Source organism: Salvelinus fontinalis, chromosome 23, assembly GCF_029448725.1.
Source record: "Salvelinus fontinalis isolate EN_2023a chromosome 23, ASM2944872v1, whole genome shotgun sequence".
In the NCBI taxonomy this organism is placed as follows: domain Eukaryota; kingdom Metazoa; phylum Chordata; class Actinopteri; order Salmoniformes; family Salmonidae; genus Salvelinus; species Salvelinus fontinalis.
The window spans coordinates 9,812,368-9,836,786 of NC_074687.1; the positions used below are offsets into that span (position 1 = coordinate 9,812,368).

General features: G+C 41.5%; 1 protein-coding gene across 1 annotated transcript in view; it reads right to left on the reverse strand.

Annotated features, from left to right (window-relative positions):
- LOC129820829 (collagen alpha-2(V) chain-like) overlaps positions 1-4,459 on the reverse strand; it is a 67,800-nt gene extending 63,341 nt beyond the window's left edge. The window contains exon 1 of the mRNA XM_055877830.1: positions 4,096-4,459. Within this exon, the coding sequence (XP_055733805.1) occupies positions 4,096-4,186 (91 nt within the window). The 5' untranslated portion in view covers positions 4,187-4,459. The remainder of the gene's footprint in view (positions 1-4,095) is intronic.
- Positions 4,460-24,419: the final 19,960 nt, after the last annotated feature.

The window sequence follows — 24,419 nt, forward strand, 5'->3', positions numbered from 1 at the left end:
GGGCGGGTTTTATGAGGGGTATAAGGATATGTATTATGAGGGGTATATGGAGGGGTATTTTGAGGGGTATTATGAGGGGTAAAAGGATATGTATTATGAGGGGTATATGGGCGGGTTTTATGGGGGGTATAAGGATATGTATTATGAGCGGTATATTGAGGGGTATTTTGAGGGGTATTATGAGGGGTAAAAGGATATGTATTATGAGGGGTATATGGAGGGGTATTATGAGGGGTAAAAGGATATGTATTATGAGGGGTATATGGAGGGGTATTATGAGGGGTATATGGAGGGGTATTATGAGGGGTATATGGAGGGGTATTATGAGGGATATATGGAGGGGTATTATGAGAGGTACATGGAGGGGTACATTGAGAGGTATGTGGTGGGGTACATGGAGTGCTATTATGAGGGGTGCATGGAAGGATATTTGAAAACACAGTATAAGTGGAAGGATAAATGAAAGGCCCGCCAATCTTCCACTTACAAATATAATATTTTTTATTATTTAGGGGGTTTTTGTGGGGCGGGGTGGAACTCCTAACTTCCTGCATTTTATCACATTATGGCATGAGGATAAGATAAAATGCTGCAGTTTCAAAGGTAATTTCCTGCTACTCTACACATTTTGCCATGAGAGAAAATGCTGAGAGAAAATGTTACAGTTCTACAGTAACTGTCCAGTGAAATCTTTTAATAGTTAATATTCCGATAATGAATAATAATTGACTCACCCTATACTCATATTTGTGTCCAAAGCATAAAATGCTTTTTGCGTGCTGTTTCCTCATAGAGGATGATGTCCTGAGGAGAATGAGCTGGCCAATCAGCGGTCTACTCACATTTAATGACCAGTATACGCCCACACATTCTGTTGTTGCGGTACGCCCACACCATTCCAACACTGAAAAGATTGCTTTTTACCATACTTAATTCACATTTTTCTGGGAAGGAAAACTATTTAATTCAGATTATAATTAATTATTGGTCATTTTTCATGGAAATCTGGAAACATTGGACAATTACTTTAAAGGTCGACTTTGAGCAAAAACTTTGGCTACAGAACTGCCATTTCTTACTGATCTCTACAGCTTCCGTCCAGAAACAAATCCTCTGAAATGACATCATATCCCCCCATCCCCCATGGCAATTTTGCCAATGTTCACAAACTTGCTTGCTACAACTTGCACACTACATACTTTTATTATGCAGTGAAGACCTACCTATGTCAGAAGAATGATTGTGTTTTGTTTGTATGTGTGTGTGCCAAGCTTAGACCTCTCGTTTGTCATCCGCAAGTCTATCAAGTATTTGAGACCATTGAGCAAGCCAACTTCCAACACATGTGCGTACACATATGACATTCATCTAAAACTGTCAAAAAAAGGATTTCAAACGTTTGCTCTAAACATGTTTCCAGTCTTCAAGGGTTCATCTTGAACTCTCCCTCTCAGAAATCTAGCCACGTTTAAAAAACATATCTTTAATACCGTCCACAATCTTTTCTTCTTCATAGTTACAGACTCTATTTTCTAGAACAGATAAATATTACTGTTGTGTTCCAACTTCTCTGAGACAGAATGTCTGTATGCAATTCCTCACTTTAATCAACATTCAACCACACTCCATTTTAAGTCGCCATTTTCCATATAAAAATCTCAATTAAACCCAGTTACATTGCTTATTATAGATGAGGGCATAGAGGGCGATATATGATTACTATGCTGAAAACAAATCTTGGAATATAATTCTACAATGCATTTACACTTTTCAAAAATAGCTTTTTCAATTGTGCAAAATAACATATTGAATCATTGGATGTCTCTTGAGTTTTACTCAGCAGCACATCAGCCTATTCAGCAGCTGGTCTCTGTCACCACATTACATACTTCACTTTTCATAACATTTCAATCTAATTGCAAATCGAAAGTCTCGTTCTGATTCAACCAAGTTAGATGTGTTCTTGAAATGACAAAGTTCTAAATACAGGGATTTGTTGCTGCTATTCTAAGGACTAATAAACGCTTTGGAAAAATAGGATGGCCTTTCTACTCACAATGACATAAAGTGGCTAAAACCTCAACTGTACCCCATACTTAACTCAACGTAACCATCCAATGATAGTCATACCCTAAAACATTCCTCAAAAGCAGAGTTGACTCGTTTTTCACTTAGTTGCGAGAATTTGAGAACTTTTCCGCTGCTTTGACAGGTTTGAATTAGAATGTTCTTGTCCCTGGGTTGGCATCATTAATGTTCTGTGGGAACATGAGTTCAAGTTCTCTGTGCCTCGTTTCATGTGGACAAATGTGGTAACCTTGGCCTCTATCCTGAGCAGAGACCAGACAGGGAAACGACTAGTGGGACTAGTACTCTGAAATCCAATAGAACGTAAGGAACAAAACTTTCCTCTGAGGAGGAGTGGTCACCAGTCGTCCATTTTGAAGAGGCATTAGATCAGGGTCCCTACATAAAATATGTCGTCTGTCGAGAATATTAGATTTAGGTCCTCCTCTTGTCAGGCTTTGTAGATTAACATATATTTTCTTATAATACCTAAAGTAGTCCCATGTTTTACTGGAAGATATGCCTCTATTGTAACTGTATTGTCATAATGGTAATTAACTCAACATAAAATGTGCAGACATGTTGAACATCATTACACTTCATACATGCTCAGATGTGAGAGGCTTTTTAAGGTACCTGTTCATTCCACCACAAGGGGGAAACAAACTCCAATCGAGCCTTTAGCTAGAAGTCAAAAAGATTGACTTGACAGCACACTAAAATCAGGGGCCACTCAAGGGCCACAAAGGTACTTTCAGTAGCCTGCTTTATGCATTTTGCCCTCATGACATCATACATAAAATAACATTCCATGACATCATAACATTAAAAAATAATCACTGAAAGAAGACACGACATCACTAAAACAATAACACTCAAGTGTTTCAGCTCTGGGTTTTAAGTGTTGGCCACCTAGTCTGTATAGGCTACCTATACGCTTTTAGAAAAAAAGGTGCTATCTAGAACCTAAAAGTGTTCCTTGGCTGTCCCCATAGGAGAACCCTTTGTATAACCCTATTGGTTCCCGGTAGAACCCTTTTGGTTCCCTTTTGAGTTCCATGCTGAACCATTTGCACAGAGGATTCAACATGGAACCCAAAAGAGTTCTACCTGGAACCAAAAAAGGGTTCTACTTGGGGACAGCCGAAGAACCCTTTTGAACCCTTTTTTGGAAGAGCGTAGAGAGCTCTAATGACTCAGTGAATCTAACACCATTTGCCCCGTATCTGTCTCCTCTCCTCACATCTGCCCTGCATTAGAATGCAAGCTGTGTTCCCTCCAAGATGTGTGGTGTTGAAATAGTCTCGGCAGATGTAGAATACAGAGGAAAAAAATCTGCTTGTTGGTGAACAAGAGAGGTGAGGAATAAAGTTAGTCCTGAGGCAGTCCTTTTCTCTCACAGAGCTTTCTTCTGACACCTTAGAGAAACATGTAACATCATTGGCAATCACTAACATTATGTTCATACAGGACACTACAGAATCTTACTGAGAGTTTATTTTCCCATTTAGGATAATCCACACTATAAAGTTACTCTCATCTCTTTTCAACCTTTCCAAAGTTGGAACGAATCTCAGAGAGCCTCCCGGCTAAGGTCTGTCCCAAACATCCTTTACAGAAATCTATCTTGTGTGTTCCATGCCGTCACTCTGTCTTCAGCTGCTAACCATTAGAATGCAATAAAAAGAAAAACCTCAAACAAGGTAACGGTGCACTTCATATTGCCTTGCTATTTACTTTGGCAAAAACAAATCTTAATAAAGAAACAAATTGTTACCTGTACGTCCAACACTCTTTTACTCATTAGCAGAACACTTCAGAACTACCATAACTAAATATATCCAACAACTTGAAACAAATTAAGCTCTTCATAGATACATGTAAAAATTCAACCGCAGAGAAGTCCTAGTCCAACAAGCTCATGTTAAAAGTTCAACTCAGCGTGCAACCAGCACCCACACTATCAACCCTATACCAATCAACTTTAATTAATTAAGCATTAATATAAACAAGCATTGAGGTACTTACCACTGTTTCCGTCCTGGCATTTCACAATAAAAACCTGAGTCACAGAGACAACCAGAAAAAGGCAAATCCTTGAATACACAAAGCTCATCATGTCTATAGGAAAGACATGGGCTCTCCTTGTGCGCAAAGTGGGGTGAAAATGTACAGGGTATCACTGTACCATGTACACAGAGAACACTACCAGTAAGCAGCGCGCAATAAAGACCCAACCCAGACTGCACCAGTGCTTTTTTTGTGGGGAAGAGTTAAAGCTTTAAATGAGAAGAACGCTGGCAACCCTAATTTTCCTCCCCCTCTTGTCAGCCCTCTCTCATAACCATCCACTCACAGGCATTTGTGGTTTTGTGAAAACTACACCCTTGTTTATAAGTTCCCATCATTCTACTGATTCGTGTGTGTTTCTTTTTGTTCTCAGTCTAAAACCATTGAGATCAGAATTAGAGCAAAGATAGGAAGAAACAGATAAGAAGAGCTTTGTTTGTCACTGATTTCATTTACCCCACCCCCTCCCTGGAGTGGTTGCTAAGCAGGTCTGTTGAAGTACTGTTTTATGGGTTGAAAGGCAACTTTTTTATTAGAAGAATAAGAATACATTTTATGGCCCATAGTCTCTGTGGAAAGGTGATGGGGAACCTCAACTGCTGGTGTTGTTGTAGTTGGGAGTGAGATTTCTAGATTTTTGGGGGGGGCAGATTTATAAGTGATAAATCAATGTATTATTTATTAATTATTCGTTTTGTATTTATTTATACATTATTTCCATATTTGTTCTTTATCATGATGATTGCGAACATACTCTGATCTACAACAACAACAACATTGGGAAGTATTACACTGGAGAGACAAAGCATCATTGGGAGTATGGGTTGATAACGGTAGCCATGTTGCTAAGAACAACCAGGTTGAAATGTTAGCCAGGACCCATCGTTAAAGTAACCATCCAGTGAAAATCTCACTTGTAAACATTCGTATTTAACCCATACCTCCCAAAATTTGTTGACTCATCTTATACTTTTATTTGTGGTCAAAGCATACATTTGGGGGGAAAAACCCACCTCAAAATCTTAACAGATCGTTTAAAAAATGTTTGCTATTTCCTCTTAGAGAATGATGTCATCCTGCCTCACAACATTCTGTTTTTGGGGTACGCCCACACCATTCCAACACAGAAAAGCTGCTTTCTTGACATACTTAATTAAAAGACTTTGGAAGGAAAAGTATGTCATGTATATTGTAATTAATTATAGGTCATATCTCATAGAAATCTGGAAACACTGGACAGTTACTTTAACCATGGTTTAAGTACCTGTCCAGTCTGTACTGTATAGAGGTGTAAGTTCCATCAGAAGGACTGATATAGAGTTAACTCACAGGCATAAACTCATAGCTAAATGATGAAACCACAAATCACATGTTCTTTTTTTTTTACTATTGGGTTGATTTGGTCAAAGGTGTTTTGAGATCGTCTCTCACATGTTCAACAGATGGTCACGTTGACCAGAAAACATAAATATTTATGAGGGAGGGAGATAGCGGATAGCGGATAGTTAGGCTTTGTCTGAGTGAGCTGTTCTTGCTCTACAAAATGTGGATGTACAGTATCTATCTCTACAACTCATGAAGGAGATGTTGAATGAGAATAGTAGACAGTATTAAGCCACGGGTCAACCCAAACCACCATGAAAATATCATGGGTCAGTAGACTGGTTACTGGGATGTATTTTCAAATGTAAGAAAGTTGTTGAAATGCTCTTAGGCAGGTCCCATTGTCTTTGATTGATAGGTCCTCAGATATGAAAGGAATTCCCGTTAGATTCTCCTTTCATAAGACAATGCTAGAGGATGTCACTTACAGCCAAACACAGTATAGTATATGAACGTAGAGTAGCACAGCAACTGTATCCAATCAGGAACTCAGAAGCCCCAGCCAATTAGAGGGGATAGAAACAGGGGAAGCCGATGTCACGTAACCATGTATGGAGCATGAGAATCATTTCAATGCTCTGAAGAACATTTGTCATATTGCTTACACCCATCTGACTCCTTCATATCTGCAAACATCAAGAAGGACGGGAGGGACTTTATCTGGAGGGAATAGTCTCTTGAGACAGCCTCAGCTGTCCTGGGTGCTGAGATTAGAAGGGAGGGACTACTTCATTTCTGGACCAGGCCAGAAATCAGCTGAGAAGAGGTCCTTCTCAGCTCAGTTGGTAGAGCATGGCTCTTGCATTGCCAGGATAGTGGGTACAAATCCCCATCACCACCCATCCATACTTAAAAAATACATGCATGACAGTAAGTCGCATATGTTACAGTATTATACACTGAACAAAAAATATAAATGCAACAATTCAAACTATTTTACTGACTTACAGTTCATATAAGGAAATTCATTAGGCCCTATACATTTCACATGACTGGGAATACAGATTTGCATCTGTTGGTCACAGATACCTTTAAAAAAAAGGATAGGGGCGTGGATCAGAAAACCAGTCAGTATCTTGAGGCATAAAGCCGAGCATTATTATGCTGAAACAGGAAGTGAAGGCAGTAGATGAATTGCACGACAATGGACCACAGGATCTCATCACAGTGTCGCTGTGCATTCAAATGGCCATTGATTAAATTCAGTTGTGTTCCTTGTCCGTAGCTTATGCCTGCCCATACCATTACCCCACCGCCACCATGGGGCACCCGGACAACGCCATACTGCCCGGTACAGTTGAAACCGTTAATCATCCGTAAAGAGCACACTTCTCTAGCATGCCAGTGGTCAGCAAAGGTGCCCGCTGAAGTCAGATACGACGCCAAACGGCAGTCAGGTCAATACTCTGGTGAGGGCAACGAGCATGCAGATGAGCTTCCCTGAGACGCTTTCTGACAGTTTGTGCAGAAATTCTTTAGTTGTGCAAACCCACAGATTCATTATCTGTCCAGGTGGCTGGTTTCAGACAATCCCGCAGGTGAAGAAGCCAGGTGTGGTGGTCTTGGGCTGGCGTAGTTACATGTGGTCTGCGGTTGTGAGGCCTTTTGGGCGTGAAATGAACATTAAATTCTATGGCAACAGCTCTGGTGGACATTCCTGCAGTCAGCATCCCAATTGCACGCTCCCTCAAAACTTGAGACATCTGTGGCATTCTGCTGTGTGACAAAACTGCACATTTTAGAGTGGCCTTTTATTGTCCCAAGCACAAATCAAATGTTATTGGTCACATACACATGGTTATCAGATGTTATTGTGAGTGTAGCGAAATGCTTGTGCTTCGAGTTCCGACAGTGCAGCAATATCTAACATGTAATCTGACAATTCCACAACAACTACCTAATACACACATATCTAAGTAAAGGAATGGATTAAGAACATATACATCAATATATAGATGAGCAATGACAGAGCGGCATAGGCAAGATGCAATAGATGGTATAAAATACAATATATACATATGAGATAAGTGATGCAAGATACGTAAACATTATTAAAGCGACTAGTGATCCATTTAATAAAGTAGCCAATGATTTCAAGTCTGTATGTAGGCAGCAGCCTCTCTGTGTTAGTGATGGCTGTTTAACAGTCTGATGGCCTTGAGATAGAAGCTGTTTTTCAGTCTCTCGGTCCCAGCTTTGAAGCAGCTGTGCTGACTTTGCCTTCTGGATGGTAGCGGGGTGAACAGGCAGTGGCTCGAGTGGTTGTTGTCCTTTATGATCTTTCTGGCCTTCCTGTGACATCGGGTGGTGTAGATGTCCTGGAGGGCAGGTAGTTTGTCCCTGGTGCTGGGTTGTGCAGACCACACCACCCTCTGGAGAGCCTTGCGGTTGTGGTGACAGGCCAAATTTCTTCAGCCTCCTGAGGTTGAAGAGGCGCATTTGAGCCTTCTTCACCTCACTGTCTGTATGGGTGGACCATTTCAGTTTGTCTATGATGTGTATGCCGAGGAACTTAAAACGTTCCACCTTCTCCACTACTGTCCCGTCGATGTGGATAGGGGGGTGCTCCCTCTGCTGTTTCCTGAAGTCCACGATCATCCCTTTTGTTTTGTTGACGCTGAGTGAGAGATTGTTTCCTGACACCACATTCCTAGTGCCCTCACCTCCTCCCTGTAGGCTGTCTCGTCATTGTTGGCAAGCCCACTACTGCTGTGTCATCTGCAAACTTGATGATTGAGTTGGAGGCGTGCGTGGCCACACAGTCATGGGTGAACAGGGAGTACAGGAAGGTGCTGAGCATGCACCCTTGTGGGGCCACAGTGTTGAGGATCAGCAAAGTGGAGGTGTTGTTCCCTACCTCACCACCTGGGGGTGGCCCGTCAGGAAGTTCAGGGCCCAATTGCACAGGGAGGGGCAGAGACCAAGGGCCTCAAGCTTAATGTTGAGCTTGGAGGGTACTATGGTGTTAAATGCTGAGCTATAGTCAATGAACAGCATTCTTACATAGGTATTTCTCTAGTCCAGATGGGATAGGGCAATGTGCAGTGTTATGGCGATTTCATCGTCTGTGGACCTGTTGGGGCGGTAAGCAAATTGAAGTGGGTCTAGGGTGACAGGTAAGGTGGAGGTGATATGATCCTTGACTAGTCTCTCAAAGCACTTCATGATGACAGAAGTGAGTGCTATGTGGCGGTAGTCATTTATTTCAGTTACTTTTGCCTTCTTGGGTACAGGAACAATGGTGGCAATCTTGAAGCATGTGGGGACAGCAGACTGGGGTAGGGAGTGATTGAATATGTCCGTAAACACACCAGCTAGATGGTCTGCACATGCTCTGAGGACGCGGCTAGGGATATCGTCTGGGCCGGCAGCCTTATGAGGGTTAACACGTTTAAATGTCTTACTCACTTTTGCCATGGAGAAGGAGAGCCCATAGTCCTTGGTAGTGGGCTGTATTATACTCAAAGCGGGCAAAGAAATTGTTTAGTTTGTCTGGAAGCAAGACGTTGGTGTCCATGTGGTGGCTGGTTTTCCTTTTGTAGTCCGTGATTGTCTGTAGACCCTGCCACATACGTCTCGAAGTCTGAGCCGTTGAATTGCGACTCCACTTTGTCTCTATACTGAAATTTTGCTTGTTTGATTGCCTTGCAGAGGGAATAACTACACTGTTTCTATTCAGCCATTTTCCCAGTCACTTTTCCATGGTTAAATGCGATGGTTTGCGCTTTCAGTTTTACGCGAATGCCGCCATCTTTCCACGGTTTCTGATTAGGGTAGGTTTCAATAGTCTCAGTAGGTACAACATCTCCAATACACTTCCTTATGAACTCTCTCACCGAATCAGCGTATACCTCAATATTTTCTCTGAGGCTAACCAGAAAATGTCCCAGTCCGCCTGATCAAGGTGCACCTTTTAATGATCATGCTGTTTAATCAGCTTCATGATATGCCACACCTGTCAGGTGGATTGATTATCTTGGCGAATGAGAAATACTCACTAACAGGGATGTAAACAAATTTGTGCACACAATTTGTGATAAATAAGCTTTTTGTGCACGTGGAACATTTCTGGGATCTTCTGTTACAGCTCCTGAAACATGGGACCGAAGATGTGTTCGAATACTCATACTAACCGCACTAACCATACTATTTGTGATGTGAATTGAGTATATAGTATGCTTATTGGTCATACTATGGATATAGTTAGTATGCCAAAAGTTCCCGGATGTCGTACTAAATTCGCCAAAATATGAAGTATACACACAGAGGAGACTATTTCCGTACTTTAGGGCCTATAATGCAATTCATCAGGAAATGGGCGTGGCTTCACATCTTTTTCAAGACAATGGCAAAAAATATGCAACCAAAGTACAATGAGAGCGGATACAAATTCATTGGGGCGGCAAGTAGCCTAGTGGTTAGAGCATTGGACTAGTGACTGAAAGGATGCAAGAACGAATCCCTGAGCTGGCAAGGTAAAAATCTGTTGTTCTGCCCCTGAACAAGGCAGTTAACCCACTGTTCCTAGGCTTTCGTTGAGAATAAGAATTTGTTCTTAACTGACTTGCCTAGTTAAATAAAGGTTAAATAAAACAAATATTAAGAAAATGTTGATCAATGTAATAAAGTAGTTACTTTTCAAATAAGTTACCTTACATGTTATGTTAGCTGACAATTTGTTAGCTACTCTGTTTTTACGAACCACATTGAAAATCATTACAACAGTATGTACCAGTATGTTAGCTAGCTACCTAACGTTAGTTGGCTACTTATACATCAAACCTTCCAGTATATTAACTATAGGCTGTCTAACTAACTACCCAACATTTATTTATTATTATTCCCGTCATTGTTAGCTTAGCAAAATGGTATAGTTGTTGGGTGTTCCCAATGGACATTCGGGTGCATTCTTAAATTCGCTCTGGCTATCTACTGTAAGAAATTGTATTAGATATTGGTAACTTGTTTTAACAACTTCTCAACATTACCTATAAGTTGACACAACATACACACCCCCTCTTTCTCTTGGACATATGCTGGACACATAGGACATATACACGGCACCCACAATTCCCCTCCCCCATGACAATCACACAGACACACCCAACCCATGGTTGGACCTCAGGACAAAGAACTCTCAGGAACCAATGGAACGTGGACACCAGGCCTGATCAGGACTACCCAAGACCCAGATCGACCAACCGGAAGGCCGGACTCGCAGATCTACCTACTTTGCTTGTTGTCTATATAGTACTGAACATTTCTGGAAACTGTCTCTTTCCCGGACGATTCACTAGGAGTCAGACTGAAAGAGCCTTGCTGCAAGATTTTACTAAGATATCTTTACATGTAATTAAAACGGCCTTATTATAAAATATCCACCTCGTCCTATTGTCTCCTCTTGTTCTCCTGTCAACAGTAAACGTTTTATTAACACTACTCCGATTTCAGAGCACTCTCGTCTGAGTGTACCAGAGCGCAGAATAATTAATTTACAAGCGCTCAACACCCGTTGAATATGGCCAGTGTCAGTAAACGTTTGCAAAAAGCGTACTTAAATTGTTACCAGCAGCACAGGTACAGTCGCCAATGCACTGAATAACACAAAAACTACCTCATCAGCTCTGCTAGGGCGAGTAAACGGTCAGAGTGGTCTCATTTGTGTCTGGAAGTAGCTAGCCAATATTAGCTTGGGTGCTTGACTGCCGTTGTAAGGTCAGAACGCTCAAATCATCCCCACTCCTCAGCCCGAGCGTCCAGTGTGCGCTCTGAGAGCGAAACACTCTGAATTTACAAATGGACAATCTGAAAATGCTCTGAATTTAGGAACGTACTCTGGCACTCCAGATTGAATTTAATAACACACCCAAAGTCGTAAAATGTCTAACTAGTAAATTGTTATGCTAACTAGCTAGCAAGAGGTTGCCTAGAAACAGGATCAACTTCCAGTAGACAGGCGAAGATCTAGTAGCTCAACGGAAAGGATCCCATTCGTTTACAGTATACTAAAATGAACTAAAAGTACAGTTGAAGTCAGAAGTCATTAAAAGTAGTTTTTCAACCACTCCACAAATTTCTTGTTAACAAACTATAGTTTTGGCAAGTCGGTTAGGACATCTACTTTGTGCATGACAATTCATTTTTCCAACAACTGTTTACAGACAGATTATTTCACTTCTAATTCACTGTATCAGTGGGTCAGAAGTTTACATACACTAAGTTGACTACCTTTAAACACCTTGGAAAATTCCCAAAATTATGTCATGGCTTTAGAAGCTTCTGATAGGCTAATTGACATCATTTGAGTCAATTGGAGGTGTACCTGTGGATGTATTTCAAGGCCTACCTTCAAACTCAGTGCTTCTTTGCTTGACATCATGGGAAAATCTAAATAAATCAGCCAAGACCTTGGGGAAAAAATTGTAGACCTCCACAAGTCTGGTTCATCTTTGGGAGCAATTTCCAAATGCCTGAAGGTACAACGTTCATCTGTACAAACAATAGTACACAAGTATAAACACCATGGGACCACGCAGCAGTCATACCGCTCAGGAAAAAGACGCGTTCTGTCTCCTAGAGAGGAGCGTACTTTGGTGCAAAAAGTGCAAATCAATCCCAGAACAACAGCAAAGGACCCTGTGAAGATGCTGGAGGAAACAGATACAAAAGTATCTATTTCCACAGTAAAAAAAGTCCTATATCGGCTTGCAAGCCGAAGAACATCATCCCAAACCTGAAACACGGGAGTGGCAGCATCATGTTGTGGGTGTGCTTTGCTGCAGGAGGGACTGGTGCACTTCACAAAATAGATGGCATCATGAGGCAGGACAATTATGTGGATATATTGAAGCAACATCTCAAGACATCAGTCAGCTTGGTCACAAATGGGTCTTCCAAATGGACAATGACCCCAAGCATACTTCCAAAGTTGTGGCAAAATGGCTTAAGGACAACAAAGTCAAGGTGTTGGAGTGGCCATCACAAAGCCCTGACCTCAATCCTATAGAAAATTTGTGGGCAGAACTGAAAAACAATGTGCGAGCAAGGAGGCCTATAAACCTGACTCAGTTACACCAGCTCTGTCTGGAGGAACGGGCCAAAATTCACCCAACTTATTGTGGGAAGCTTGTGGGAGGCTACCTGAAACGTTTGACCCAAATGAAACGATTTGAAGGCAACGCTACCAAATACTAATTGAGTGTATGTAAACTTCTGACCCACTGGGAATGTGAGGAAAGAAATAAAAGCTGAAATAAATCATTGTCTCTACTATTCTGACATTTCACATTCTTAAAATAAAGTGGTGATCCAAACTGACCTAAGACAGGGACTTTTTACGAGGATTAAATGTCAGGAATCGTGAAAAACTGAGTTTAAATGAATTTGGCAAAGGTGTATGTAAACTTCTGACTTCAACTGTATATAGTATGTTGTATATACTCATTAAGTAAATAGTATACACTGTCTCAGTATTTGTAGTCGAACACAGCTCAACACTCTACATGTTACGTTTATATTTCTGTTCTTTATTCTGGCTCCTGAGTGGTGCAGCGGTCTAAGGCACTGCATCTCAGTACAAGAGGCTTAACTGCAGTCTCTGGTACAAATCCAGGCTGCATCACATCCGGATGTGATGAGGAGTCCTATAGGGTGGTGCACAATTGGCCCAGCGTCGTCCGGGTTTGGCTGGGTTGGACCGTCATTAAAATTAAGAATTTGTTCTTAGCTGACTTGCCCAGTTAAATAAAGGTTAAAATATCTATAAATATACAGTGCATTTACATGAGTATTCAGACCAATTACTTTGTACTTTGTTAAAGTACCTTTGGCAGCAATTACAGCCTTGACTCTTCTTGGGTATAACGCTACAAGCTCGGCACACCTGTATTTGGGGAGTGTCTCCCATTCTTCTCTATGGAGCAGGTTTTCATCAAGGATCTGTCTGTACTTTGCTCCTTTCATCTTTCCGTCGATCTTGACTAGTCTCCCAGGCCCTGCCGCTGAAAAACATCCGCACAGCAGGATGCTGCCACCACCATGCTTCACCGTAGGAATGGTGCCAGGTTTCCTCCAAACGTGATGCTTGGCATTCATGGCTTCTCATGGTCTGAGAGTCTTTAGGTGCCTTTTGGCAAACTCCAAGCAGGCTGTCAGGTGCCTTTTACTGAGGAGTGTATTCTGTCTGGCCACTCTACCACAAAGGCCTGATTGGTGGAGGGCTGCAGGGATAGTTGTCCTTCTGGAAGGTTCTCCCACCATCACAGAGGAACTCTGGAGCTCTGTCAGAGGGACTATCGGGTTCTTGGTCACCTCCTTGACCAAGTCCCTTCTCCCTCCATTGCTCTGTTTGGCCTTGGCGGCCAGCTCTAGGAAGAGTCTTGGTGGTTCCAAACTTCTTCCATTTAAGAATGATGGAGGCCACTGTGTTCTTGGTGACCTTCAATGCTGCAGAAATGTTTTGGTACCCTTCCCCAGATCTGTGCCTCGATACAATCCTGTCTCGGAGCTCAACAGAGAATTCCTTTAACCTCGTTGCTTGTTTTTTTCTCTGCACTGTTTACTATGGGACCTTATATAGACAGGTGTGTGCCTTTCCAAATCATGTCCAATCAATTTAATTTACCACAGGTGGACTTCAATCAAGTTGAAGAAACATCTCAAGGATGATCAATGGAAACAGGATGCACCGGAGCTCTATTTTGATTCTCATTGCAAAGGAATTAAATACTTATGTAAATAAGGTATTTCTGTTTTTTATTTTTAATGCGTTTGCAAAAAAAACAAACTGTTTTCACTTTTTGTTATAAGGGGTACTGTGTTTAGATTGATGACAAACTATAAGTAATTCAATCCATTTTAAAATAAGGCTGTAACTTAACAAAATGTGGAAAAATTCAAGGGGTCTGAATACTTTCCGAATTCACTTTATGGGAGCACAGTAACACCTCTATTTGCTAGAAGACAATACTAAGATAACCTTAACCAGAAATTTACATTGAGATGAGTTATGCTGATTCCTAGACAGGTTTTCCCTAAACGTATTCATTTTCAAACTCAGAGGAAGTTTTCATGGGACTCATCAATTTAGGGGAAAATGTTGTCCCCATGGAGGTTGTTAATTTAAAGTTGCAAATTGAAAGATTTTTGTTGATTCACGCTCCGTGACAAATTACATTTACTGTAAAATGTCTACTGTGACTTTAAGGAGCTGAACAGGCACTCCCTGTATATCGGTAACCATGTTTTTTTTAACTTGTTATTCGTTATTCACTGTGTATTTATTCCTAATTTTTATCTTTATCTTTAACTCTGCATTGTTGGGAAAGGGCCCGTAAGTAAGCATTTCAATGATACACCTGCTACACCTGTTGTTTACAAAGCAAGTGACAAATGTCATTTGATTTGATTTGCCATGTGAATGAGCTTTCTAACACTAGGTAGGTACTGATGAAGTGTTTTGAGTTGAGAGAGGAGTGAGGTTGTGGAATATGCCGTCAGCCAGACATACTTTGTTCTGAAGTTCAACGGTTATGTCCATTACCTGTGTTGTATGTATCTCAATTAGGGTTGCAAAGCTACTGGTAATTTACCAAAGTTACCGGAATATTCTGTAATTTTGGTAATTATTCTGTAATCTATGGTAACTTTGGTCATTTATACTTGAATAACTGTAAAATAAAGGTCTTATATCTGGGTCTGTATTGTCCATGAGTTTCTAGTAGATAGACCATATGGTTCAAGATAAAATAGCCTAATTAATAAAAAAACATCTTATCAAAATTTGCATTATTTTCAACTAACTTGGCAACTCTTCCAACATTGTTTTTTTTCACAACTGCCACCATTTTGGCCCCAAAACATTGACAACAAAGACATATTGACATAGTAAAATAAAAAGTGTAAAAAGAAATTAAGGATGTTTCATGTTTAAACCCTTATATTAAACACAAATGGTATTCACTAAGTAGAAGGTTTATATTTAAGATAATGTTTTACAACTTTTTTTAGTAATCTTATTTGATGGTTTTATATATGTTACCTGTGATGGCCACACAGAGGGCCAGAGATAATTAAAGACACCTCTGATAATCTGAAGTACCCAAAAAGGCCACTAGATGTCATCTGATAAAATTCCATATATTTCTTGAAAGTTACCAAAATAATAATAATCTCAATACACATAACCGAGAGTGTGGATTCATCCTTTAGAATATGACAAGGCATGGGTCGTGTTCAGTAGGTAGAACACGTTTTGAAAGGCAATGAAATGGGGAGGTACTGTAGTACCTGAACCCATCCTATTAGTACACATATTTTCATTTTCTTTTGCAATTGTTTTTCCTACATTGTGCCCAACTGAACAGGACCAGGATGTTGAGGTATATCAGCTTAGCACTTGAAACGGGACACATATGTGTAACAGTTCCTCTGCCACAGTCACAGTTCAGTCTGTGGACCGTGTTGTACGTCTTGGCTAGTTAATGAGAGGAAACAGCTGTGGACTGTGTTCTCAAGGTGCAGAAACCATCAGGTGATTTACTTGCCATCAGGACTGGATGTGTTGGGAGCCATTGGGACTGTGGCGGAGATGGAGGAGAAAGGCAGCTGTTCCAGCTGTAGCCCTGCCCGTACATGGAGGGACCTTCAGCCAATTTAACCCCCCTCTGCAAATAGCATCAGTTTTCTTTTCACTTGAGAAAAGGGAAATGGCAAGCCTTTGTGATGCTGGTTAGCATGCCTGCCAAGGATGGGATCATCAGAGAAGGTAGCCAGAGGGAGGGTATAGCTGCAAAGGGAGCATGCATTAGGATGAATCATGGCCTGTCTCCTCTTCTTGTTTAAGTATTGCCTGACTATCTGGCAATGGATTGCTGAAAGTAATGCATTATATTTCTCTTTTGATGGAAAAAAGTCAAGGATACAAAAATGTCTGTCTGTCTGTCTGTCTGTCTGTCTGTCTGTCTGTCCGAACAAACATCTCTGTTGCTGGATGTCTTGATCATTCATTGTACAGCTATTTGGAAGCTGTATGTAAATAGCCCCTAAAGTCGTCCAACACGAGCAAAAAATGTATGTCAATATAGAAAGAAAACCTGTTGAAACAATGTCCAGCAAGAATGCAAGGCCTAGTATTTCCATGGAGCCTGACAGCTTGTGCAAAGCACTCCACTGTACTATACATGTGATGAAAGGAGCTGTGAAAGAGATCATATTGTGGGTAAATACCAACCAGTAGTTGGGGATGGTGACAAATGTTGAACTCTGAATTGCACCTTCCACTGAAATACAATGAATGATTTATCCCAAGGAATGCCTCGCCTGGACTGTAGCCAGGTACGATCAAGTACTGACTAGCTCACTGACTTTTCTATCGTTATCAAGGCAGTCATATAAACAAAGACCAGGACATTGGGAAGATGGCTCTTTAGATTTCCCTCAAGGTGTTGTAGAAGAGGTGTTGATTGGACAGCAAGGAAGGGAAGGAGTGGAACCACCGCCCGCTACAAAGGAGAGGCTAAATGTGGTATGTAGGAGAGTATGCTTATGTCCTGGGTTTGTGAGAGTGGTAATTTTCAACTCTAACACTTTGATCGACAGTGTACTAGCTATCAACTCTGATCTAGCATATGCACATCTAGCTATCAACCCTGATCTAGTATATGCACATCTAGCTATCGACCTGGCCCGGGTACCCTGGAAGGATATTGACCTCATCCCGTCAGTTGAGGATGCCTGGTCATTCTTTAAAAGTTACTTCCTCACCATATTAGACAAGCATGCTCCGTTCAAAAAATGCAGAACCAAGAACAGATATAGCCCTTGGTTCACTCCAGACCTGACTGCCCTCGACCAGCACAAAAACATCCTGTGGCGAACTGCAATAGCATCGAAGAGCCCCCGCGATATGCAACTGTTCAGGGAAGTCAGGAACCAATACACGCAGTCAGTCAGGAAAGCAAAGGCCAGCTTTTTCAAGCAGAAATTTGCATCCTGTAGCTCTAACTCCAAAAAGTTCTGGGATACTGTAAAGTCCATGGAAAACAAGAGCACCTCCTCCCAGCTGCCCACTTCACTGAGGCTAGGTAACACGGTCACCACTGATAAGTCCATGATAATCGAAAACTTCAACAAACATTTCTCAATGGCTGGCCATGCCTTCCTCCTGGCGACTCCAACCTTGGCCAACAGCCCCTACCCCCCCGCTGCTACTCGCCCAAGCCTCCCCAGCTTCTCCGTTACCCATATCCAGATAGCAGATGTTCTGAAAGAGCTGGAAAACCTGGACCCATACAAATCAGCTGGGCTTGACAATCTGGACCCCCTATTTCTGAAACTGTCCGCCGCCATTGTCGCACCCCCTATTACCAGCCTGTTCAACCTCTCCTTCGTATCATCTGAGATCCCCAAGGATTGGAAAGCTGCCGCCGTCATCCCCCTCTTCAAAGGGGGAGACACCCTGGACCCAAACTGTTACAGACCTATATCCATCCTGCCCTGCCTATCTAAGGTCTTTGAAAGCCAAGTCAACAAACAGATCACTGACCATCTCGAATCCCACCGTACCTTCTCCGCTGTGCAATCCGGTTTCCGAGCCGGTCACGGGTGCACCTCAGCCACGCTCAAGGTACTAAACGATGTCATAACCGCCATCGATAAAAGACATTACTGTGCAGCCGTCTTCATCGACCTGGCCAAGGCTTTCGACTCTGTCAATCACCATATTCTTATCGGCAGACTCAGTAGCCTCGGTTTTTCTAATGACTGCCTTGCCTGGTTCACCAACTACTTTGCAGACAGAGTTCAGTGTGTCAAATCGGAGGGCATGTTGTCCGGTCCTCTGGCAGTCTCTATGGGGGTACCACAGGGTTCAATTCTCGGGCTGACTCTTTTCTCTGTATACATCAATGATGTTGCTCTTGCTGCGGGCGATTCCCTGATCCACCTCTATGCAGACGACACCATTCTGTACACTTCCGGCCCTTCCTTGGACACTGTGCTATCTAACCTCCAAACGAGCTTCAATGCCATACAACACTCCTTCCGTGGCCTCCAACTGCTCTTAAAAGCTAGTAAAACCAAATGCATGCTTTTCAACCGTTCGCTGCCTGCACCCGCACGCCCGACTAGCATCACCACCCTGGACGGTTCCGACCTAGAATATGTGGACATCTATAAGTACCTAGGTGTCTGGCTAGACTGCAAACTCTCCTTCCAGACTCATATCAAACATCTCCAATCCAAAATCAAATCTAGAGTCGGCTTTCTATTCCGCAACAAAGCCTCCTTCACTCACGCCGCCAAACTTACCCTAGTAAAACTGACTATCCTACCGATCCTCGACTTCGGCGATGTCATCTACAAAATAGCTTCCAATACTCTACTCAGCAAACTGGATGCAGTCTATCACAGTGCCATCCGTTTTGTTACTAAAGCACCTTATACGACCCACCACTGCGACCTGTATGCCCTAGTCGGCTGGCCCTCGCTACATGTTCGTCGTCAGACCCACTGGCTCCAGGTCATCTACAAGGCTATGCTAGGTAAAGTGCCGCCTTATCTCAGTTCACTGGTCACGATGGCTACACCCACCCGTAGCACGCGCTCCAGCAGGTGTATCTCACTGATCATCCCTAAAGCCAAAACCTCATTTGGACGCCTTTCCTTCCAGTTCTCTGCTGCCTGCGACTGGAACGAATTGCAAAAATCTCTGAAGTTGGAGACTTTTATCTCCCTCAACAACTTTAAAAATCTGCTATCCGAGCAGCTAACCGATCGCTGCAGCTGTACATAGTCCATCTGTAAACTACCCTCCCAATTTACCTACCTCACCCCCCATACTGCTTTTATTTATTTACTTTTCTGCTCTTTTGCACACCAGTATCTCTTCTTGCACATGATCATCTGATGATTTATCACTCCAGTGTTCATCTGCTAAATTGTAATTACTCGATTTACTGCCTACCTCATGCCTTTTGCACACATTGTATATAGATTCTCTTTTTTCTACCATGTTATTGACTTGTTTATTGTTTACTCCATGTGTAACTCTGTGTTGTTGTCTGTTCACACTGCTATGTTTTATCTTGGCCAGGTCGCAGTTGCAAATGAGAACTTGTTCTCAACTAGCCTACCTGGTTAAATAAAGGTGAAATAAAAAAAAATAAAAAAAACTCTGATCTAGTATATGCACATCTAGCTATCAACCCTGATCTAGCATATGCACATCTAGCTATCAACCCTGATCTAGCATATGCACATCTAGCTATAAACCCTGATCTAGCATATGCACATCTAGCTATCAACCCTGATCTAGTATATGCACATCTAGCTATCAACTCTGATCTAGTATATGCACATCTAGCTATCAACCCTGATCTAGCATATGCACATCTAGCTATCAACCCTGATCTAGTATATGCACATCTAGCTATCAACCCTGATCTAGTATATCCACATCTAGCTATCAACCCTGATCTAGTATATCCACATCTAGCTACTATAATACATCTGGTTCTGATGCATATAGATAATTCACTACCCTGGTTGATAAACAGTGGATCAATCTACAACTCATGGTTTGAATTTCATAAGGAGAGTGACTGCTGAGTACCATCATTATGCTGTCATCACTTACAGTAATATAAGAAAGAGCGGAAGCATCTAGGGATATTTAAACCCAGATAGCAGTCTTAAGAAATAATTAAAATGCTCCTTTGTTTTCTCCTTTAATATTTTTGTAAAAAAATGCCTAGATTATGTCCTTTCCTTACAAGAGTATAATGTTACTTACCCAAATTCACTTTCCACCACTGAAACAATAGATGTACAGTGGAGGGTGCTGGGGGGAGGATGGCTCGTATTGACTGGAACACAGCAAATGGAATGGCACATGGATGCCATGTGTTTGATGCATTTGATACCATTCCACTAATTCCACTCCAGCCATTACCACGAACCCATCCTCCCCAATTAAGGAGCCACTAGCCTCCTGTGGTGTACTAATAATACTAAGGGGCCTGTTGTTCAAAACAATGTGGTGTGTAATAAAGAGCTTTGCCATGCTAGCTTCACCCATCCAGTCTTTACAGATGAGTAGAATAAGGAAGCATTTTAGAACTGACAGAGCTCAACTTGCATCCATCTTTGTTCTGACTCCTCCCATGACAGCCGCCCCTAAAAGTGGAATACTAATGGCAATAGCGGAAGAAACACCATTTAATTTAATTGGTTGTTCTACAATCTAGCACCTCCCCTTACTGTAAGTACGTTCCAAGATGGAGGAATATTCACCACCTTTAACCTCTGTGGCTACATCTGTTAATTAACCATCCTAAACATCTTTTCTGGGAGGAAGACGATTCCTTCCAAAAGTGTTTTTCTTATTCTAGAAAGATGTCCTAAAATGTTAAGCTTCGGAATGTGTTTCCTTACTGTAGCTAACTACATTTAAAGAGACACAAAACCCTTGAGCTTTTCTTCAATCCTAGGAACATACATTCCCTACTTCCTTCTAAGAAATGGTCGACTCGTAGATCAAATGTAAGGGGATTATATAGTGGGCTTCTTTGATAGAGGCTAAACAACCTCATACTCAGCTAGTGGACTCAAATGGAGAATGGAAATAATTAGCAACGTCTCCAAGGGAACGCCTGCCAAATATTGCTATAAACAATTTATCCAGCCAGAGCTCACACACCATCATGAAGTGAATTACTCCCCCACTTTTGAAACAAAAAAACTGCTTTTGTTTCCACATATGATTTTTCAAACCACTTTTCTACAAAGTTTCTTTTGACTCCTGTTTACTCCTTTGTATACAAAGAGGATGGAAGAAATATGTATGGAAATATATACCCATAACCAACTTTTTACTGCAGCATTGTCAAATGGTCTTTGCAGAATACGCACCGTATCCTTCCTAAAAGGTGTCATGGCGTCACATTATTGTTTGGATTAGAGCAGTTTTCTTTCTGTGTCAGGGAAAACTAAATATCCTTACAGCAAGGATTGTAGTATTGGCAGAAGCCTCTCCCTGGTAATTCTCCATGGTAATGTAAGCTGTGAGCAGACTTCCTACGGAGGAAACCTCCCTCAAGCTACAGTATCTCCTACCTTTAACATCTCCCTCCACAACAACCCCAGGATCAAAGAAGCAGTTCTACATATGACCAAGCTGCCCTGTCAAGATCCTAATCACTTTCCCTCCTTCAACTTGAAGTTTCAAGGGTCTTGTTCATCTGCAAAAGACATCTACCTCCTTGAACCAGAGGACATGTGTGGCCAATAAACAAGAGGAAAAAAACAGGAGATACAGTACCTTGAACAAGGCAGTGTCGTTTTATAGGTGGAGAGCAATGTACGTTCAAGGTTTGGTTTGTATTTAATGTAAGTAAACATACACCACACCATTTTTTAATGTCTCCCATACATTAGTTGTACTTGTATGTTCTTATCTTTTCTAACATCCTCATAACTCTGGGGGCCCTAAGGGTGAAAGTACATAACCTTGGCACATCTTTGTTCATGTCATGTTTCACACTATATTTTCAAAAAATTAAAGTAGGTCCGTCTATGCACCATAATCAACCAACATTTCTGGAAACGTGAAACCATGACCTGCGCTTTCCATGGTAATTGATGAAGATGAATTATCATGGCATTACCATGCTTTGATCATGTGATTTGAAACCCATCTGGACTCAAGAGGGTTATGTTGTTGTTAGCGCCTGGTAGGCATGTTTCTGTCAGGCATGGCCTAAGGAAGCCCCCAACGTATACAGGGCCCTTCAGTGCCCACATACAGTATGAACACCTCCTGCTGCAGTGAACCCAGCATTGACTTCCAATCCCCCGATGAGAAATGAATTACATCCTCCGGAGCTTTCCTGTTGAACTTTTGACAAGAGGCGCAACATCCTGAGTGAACCAAGGAATTTTAAGCAATTCAAGAGTCATCAAACTGGTCTTGCCACTACTTGCCACTTATTTGTGGACCAAAAAATGTATTAATTTGCTACTGTCGATATTATCTTTCCTTAAATTACATTTAATAGATTTTATTTTTTTACAGTGAGTAGGTTAGCGGTCAGTGTATTTCTCAGCCCCTTAAAGAGTTTCCCTTGGAAGTATATCTTAAAGCTACAATATGTAACGTTTTGGGGTTCCAACAAAACTAACATAGAAATGTGAGTTATAGATCTGTCATTCTCACTGAACGCAAGTCTAAGAAGCGGTAGTTATGTTCTATGTGCGCTATTTCTATGCTTACCGTGTTTAAGTTTTGTTTTTGCATCTTTTACCTTCAGTTTTGTACATCAATCAGCTTCAAACAGCTAACAAAACAATATTTTTGTTTATGGAAAATGTATTTCACAGCGGTTTAAATGGTACAATGATATTCTACACTACACTTGGTTGTTGTGTAACATAAACTGAAATTAGGCAAACTATTTGAATTTTAGCAACCAGGAACAGGCGGAGAGATTTCTGCATAGTACATCTTTAAATTGCAATTAAGTTTATGGACTTTCTGTATACTACGTATGTAGCCCAGGTGAGTTTCCTCTGACCTGAGGTCTATTTCTCCTTCTTTCCTCCTACTCGCTCACACCGACTCAATAACTCCTCCTTAACGGTGAGTAACAACCCTGAACAGATTTTCAAGGTACTGTTGGAGCCCTTGGAGCACGTTCCAACAGGACTTCTCAAAACTGACCGGCCACTAAGGCTGTATGCAGTGACAGATGAGGAAAAAAATAATAAAGTGAAAACACAACAGTCATCTGTCACTTTCTCAGCCAAGCTCAAACAGGGAGAGAAAGGGAACCTAGGCTAGGGATTTGAATACCTGTGGGATCATGGAAAGCACTGGCAACATGTTAGTTAATTGCATCCCATGTTCACCGGTCAGTGTATGTCTTAGCTGTGTACAGTAAAATGTGTTGAACTCTACACTCAAGATAGTTACACACACATACTGTGCATTCAGAAAGTATTCACACCCCTTGACTTATTCTACATTGTGTTGTGTTACAGCCTGAATTCAAAATGTTTTAAATTCACAAAATACCCTATAATACCAAAGTGAAAAGATGTTTTTAGAAATGTTAGCAAATGTATAAAAATGTAAATACAGACATATCTAATTTACATACACTACCGTTCAAAGGTTTGGGGTCACCTGAAAGAAAAGTACATTTTTTGTCAATTATAGTAAGATCAAGTTGATCAGAAATACAGTGTAGACATTGTTAATGTTGTAAATAACTATTGTAGCTGGAAACGGCAGATTCTTTTATGGAATATCTACATAGGCGTACAGAGGCCCATTATCAGCAACCATCACTCCTGTGTTCCAATGGCACGTTGTGTTATCCAACTTTATCATTTTAAAATGTCAATTGATCATTAGAAAACCCTTTTGCAATTATGTTAGCACAGCTGAAAACTGTTCTTCTGATTAAAGAAGCAATAATACTGGCCTTCTTTAGACTAGTTAAGTATTTGGAGCATCAGCATTTGTGAGTTCGATTACAGGCTCAAAATAGCCAGAAACAAAGAACTTTCTTCTGAAACTCGTCAGTCTATTCTTGTTCTGAGAAATGAAGGCTATTCCATGCAAGAAATTGCCAAGAAACTGAAGATCTCGTACAACGCTGTGTATTACTCCCTTCACAGAACAGTGCAAACTGGCTCTAACCAGAATAGAAAGAGGAGTGGGAGACCCCAGTGCACAACTGAGCAAGAGGACAAGTCCATTAGAGTGTCTACATTAAGAAACAGATGCTTCACAAGTCCTCAACTGGCAGCTTCATTAAATAGTACCCGCAAAACACCAATCTCAACGACAACAGTGAAGGGGCGACTCAGGGATGCAGGCCTTCTAGGCAGAGTTCCTC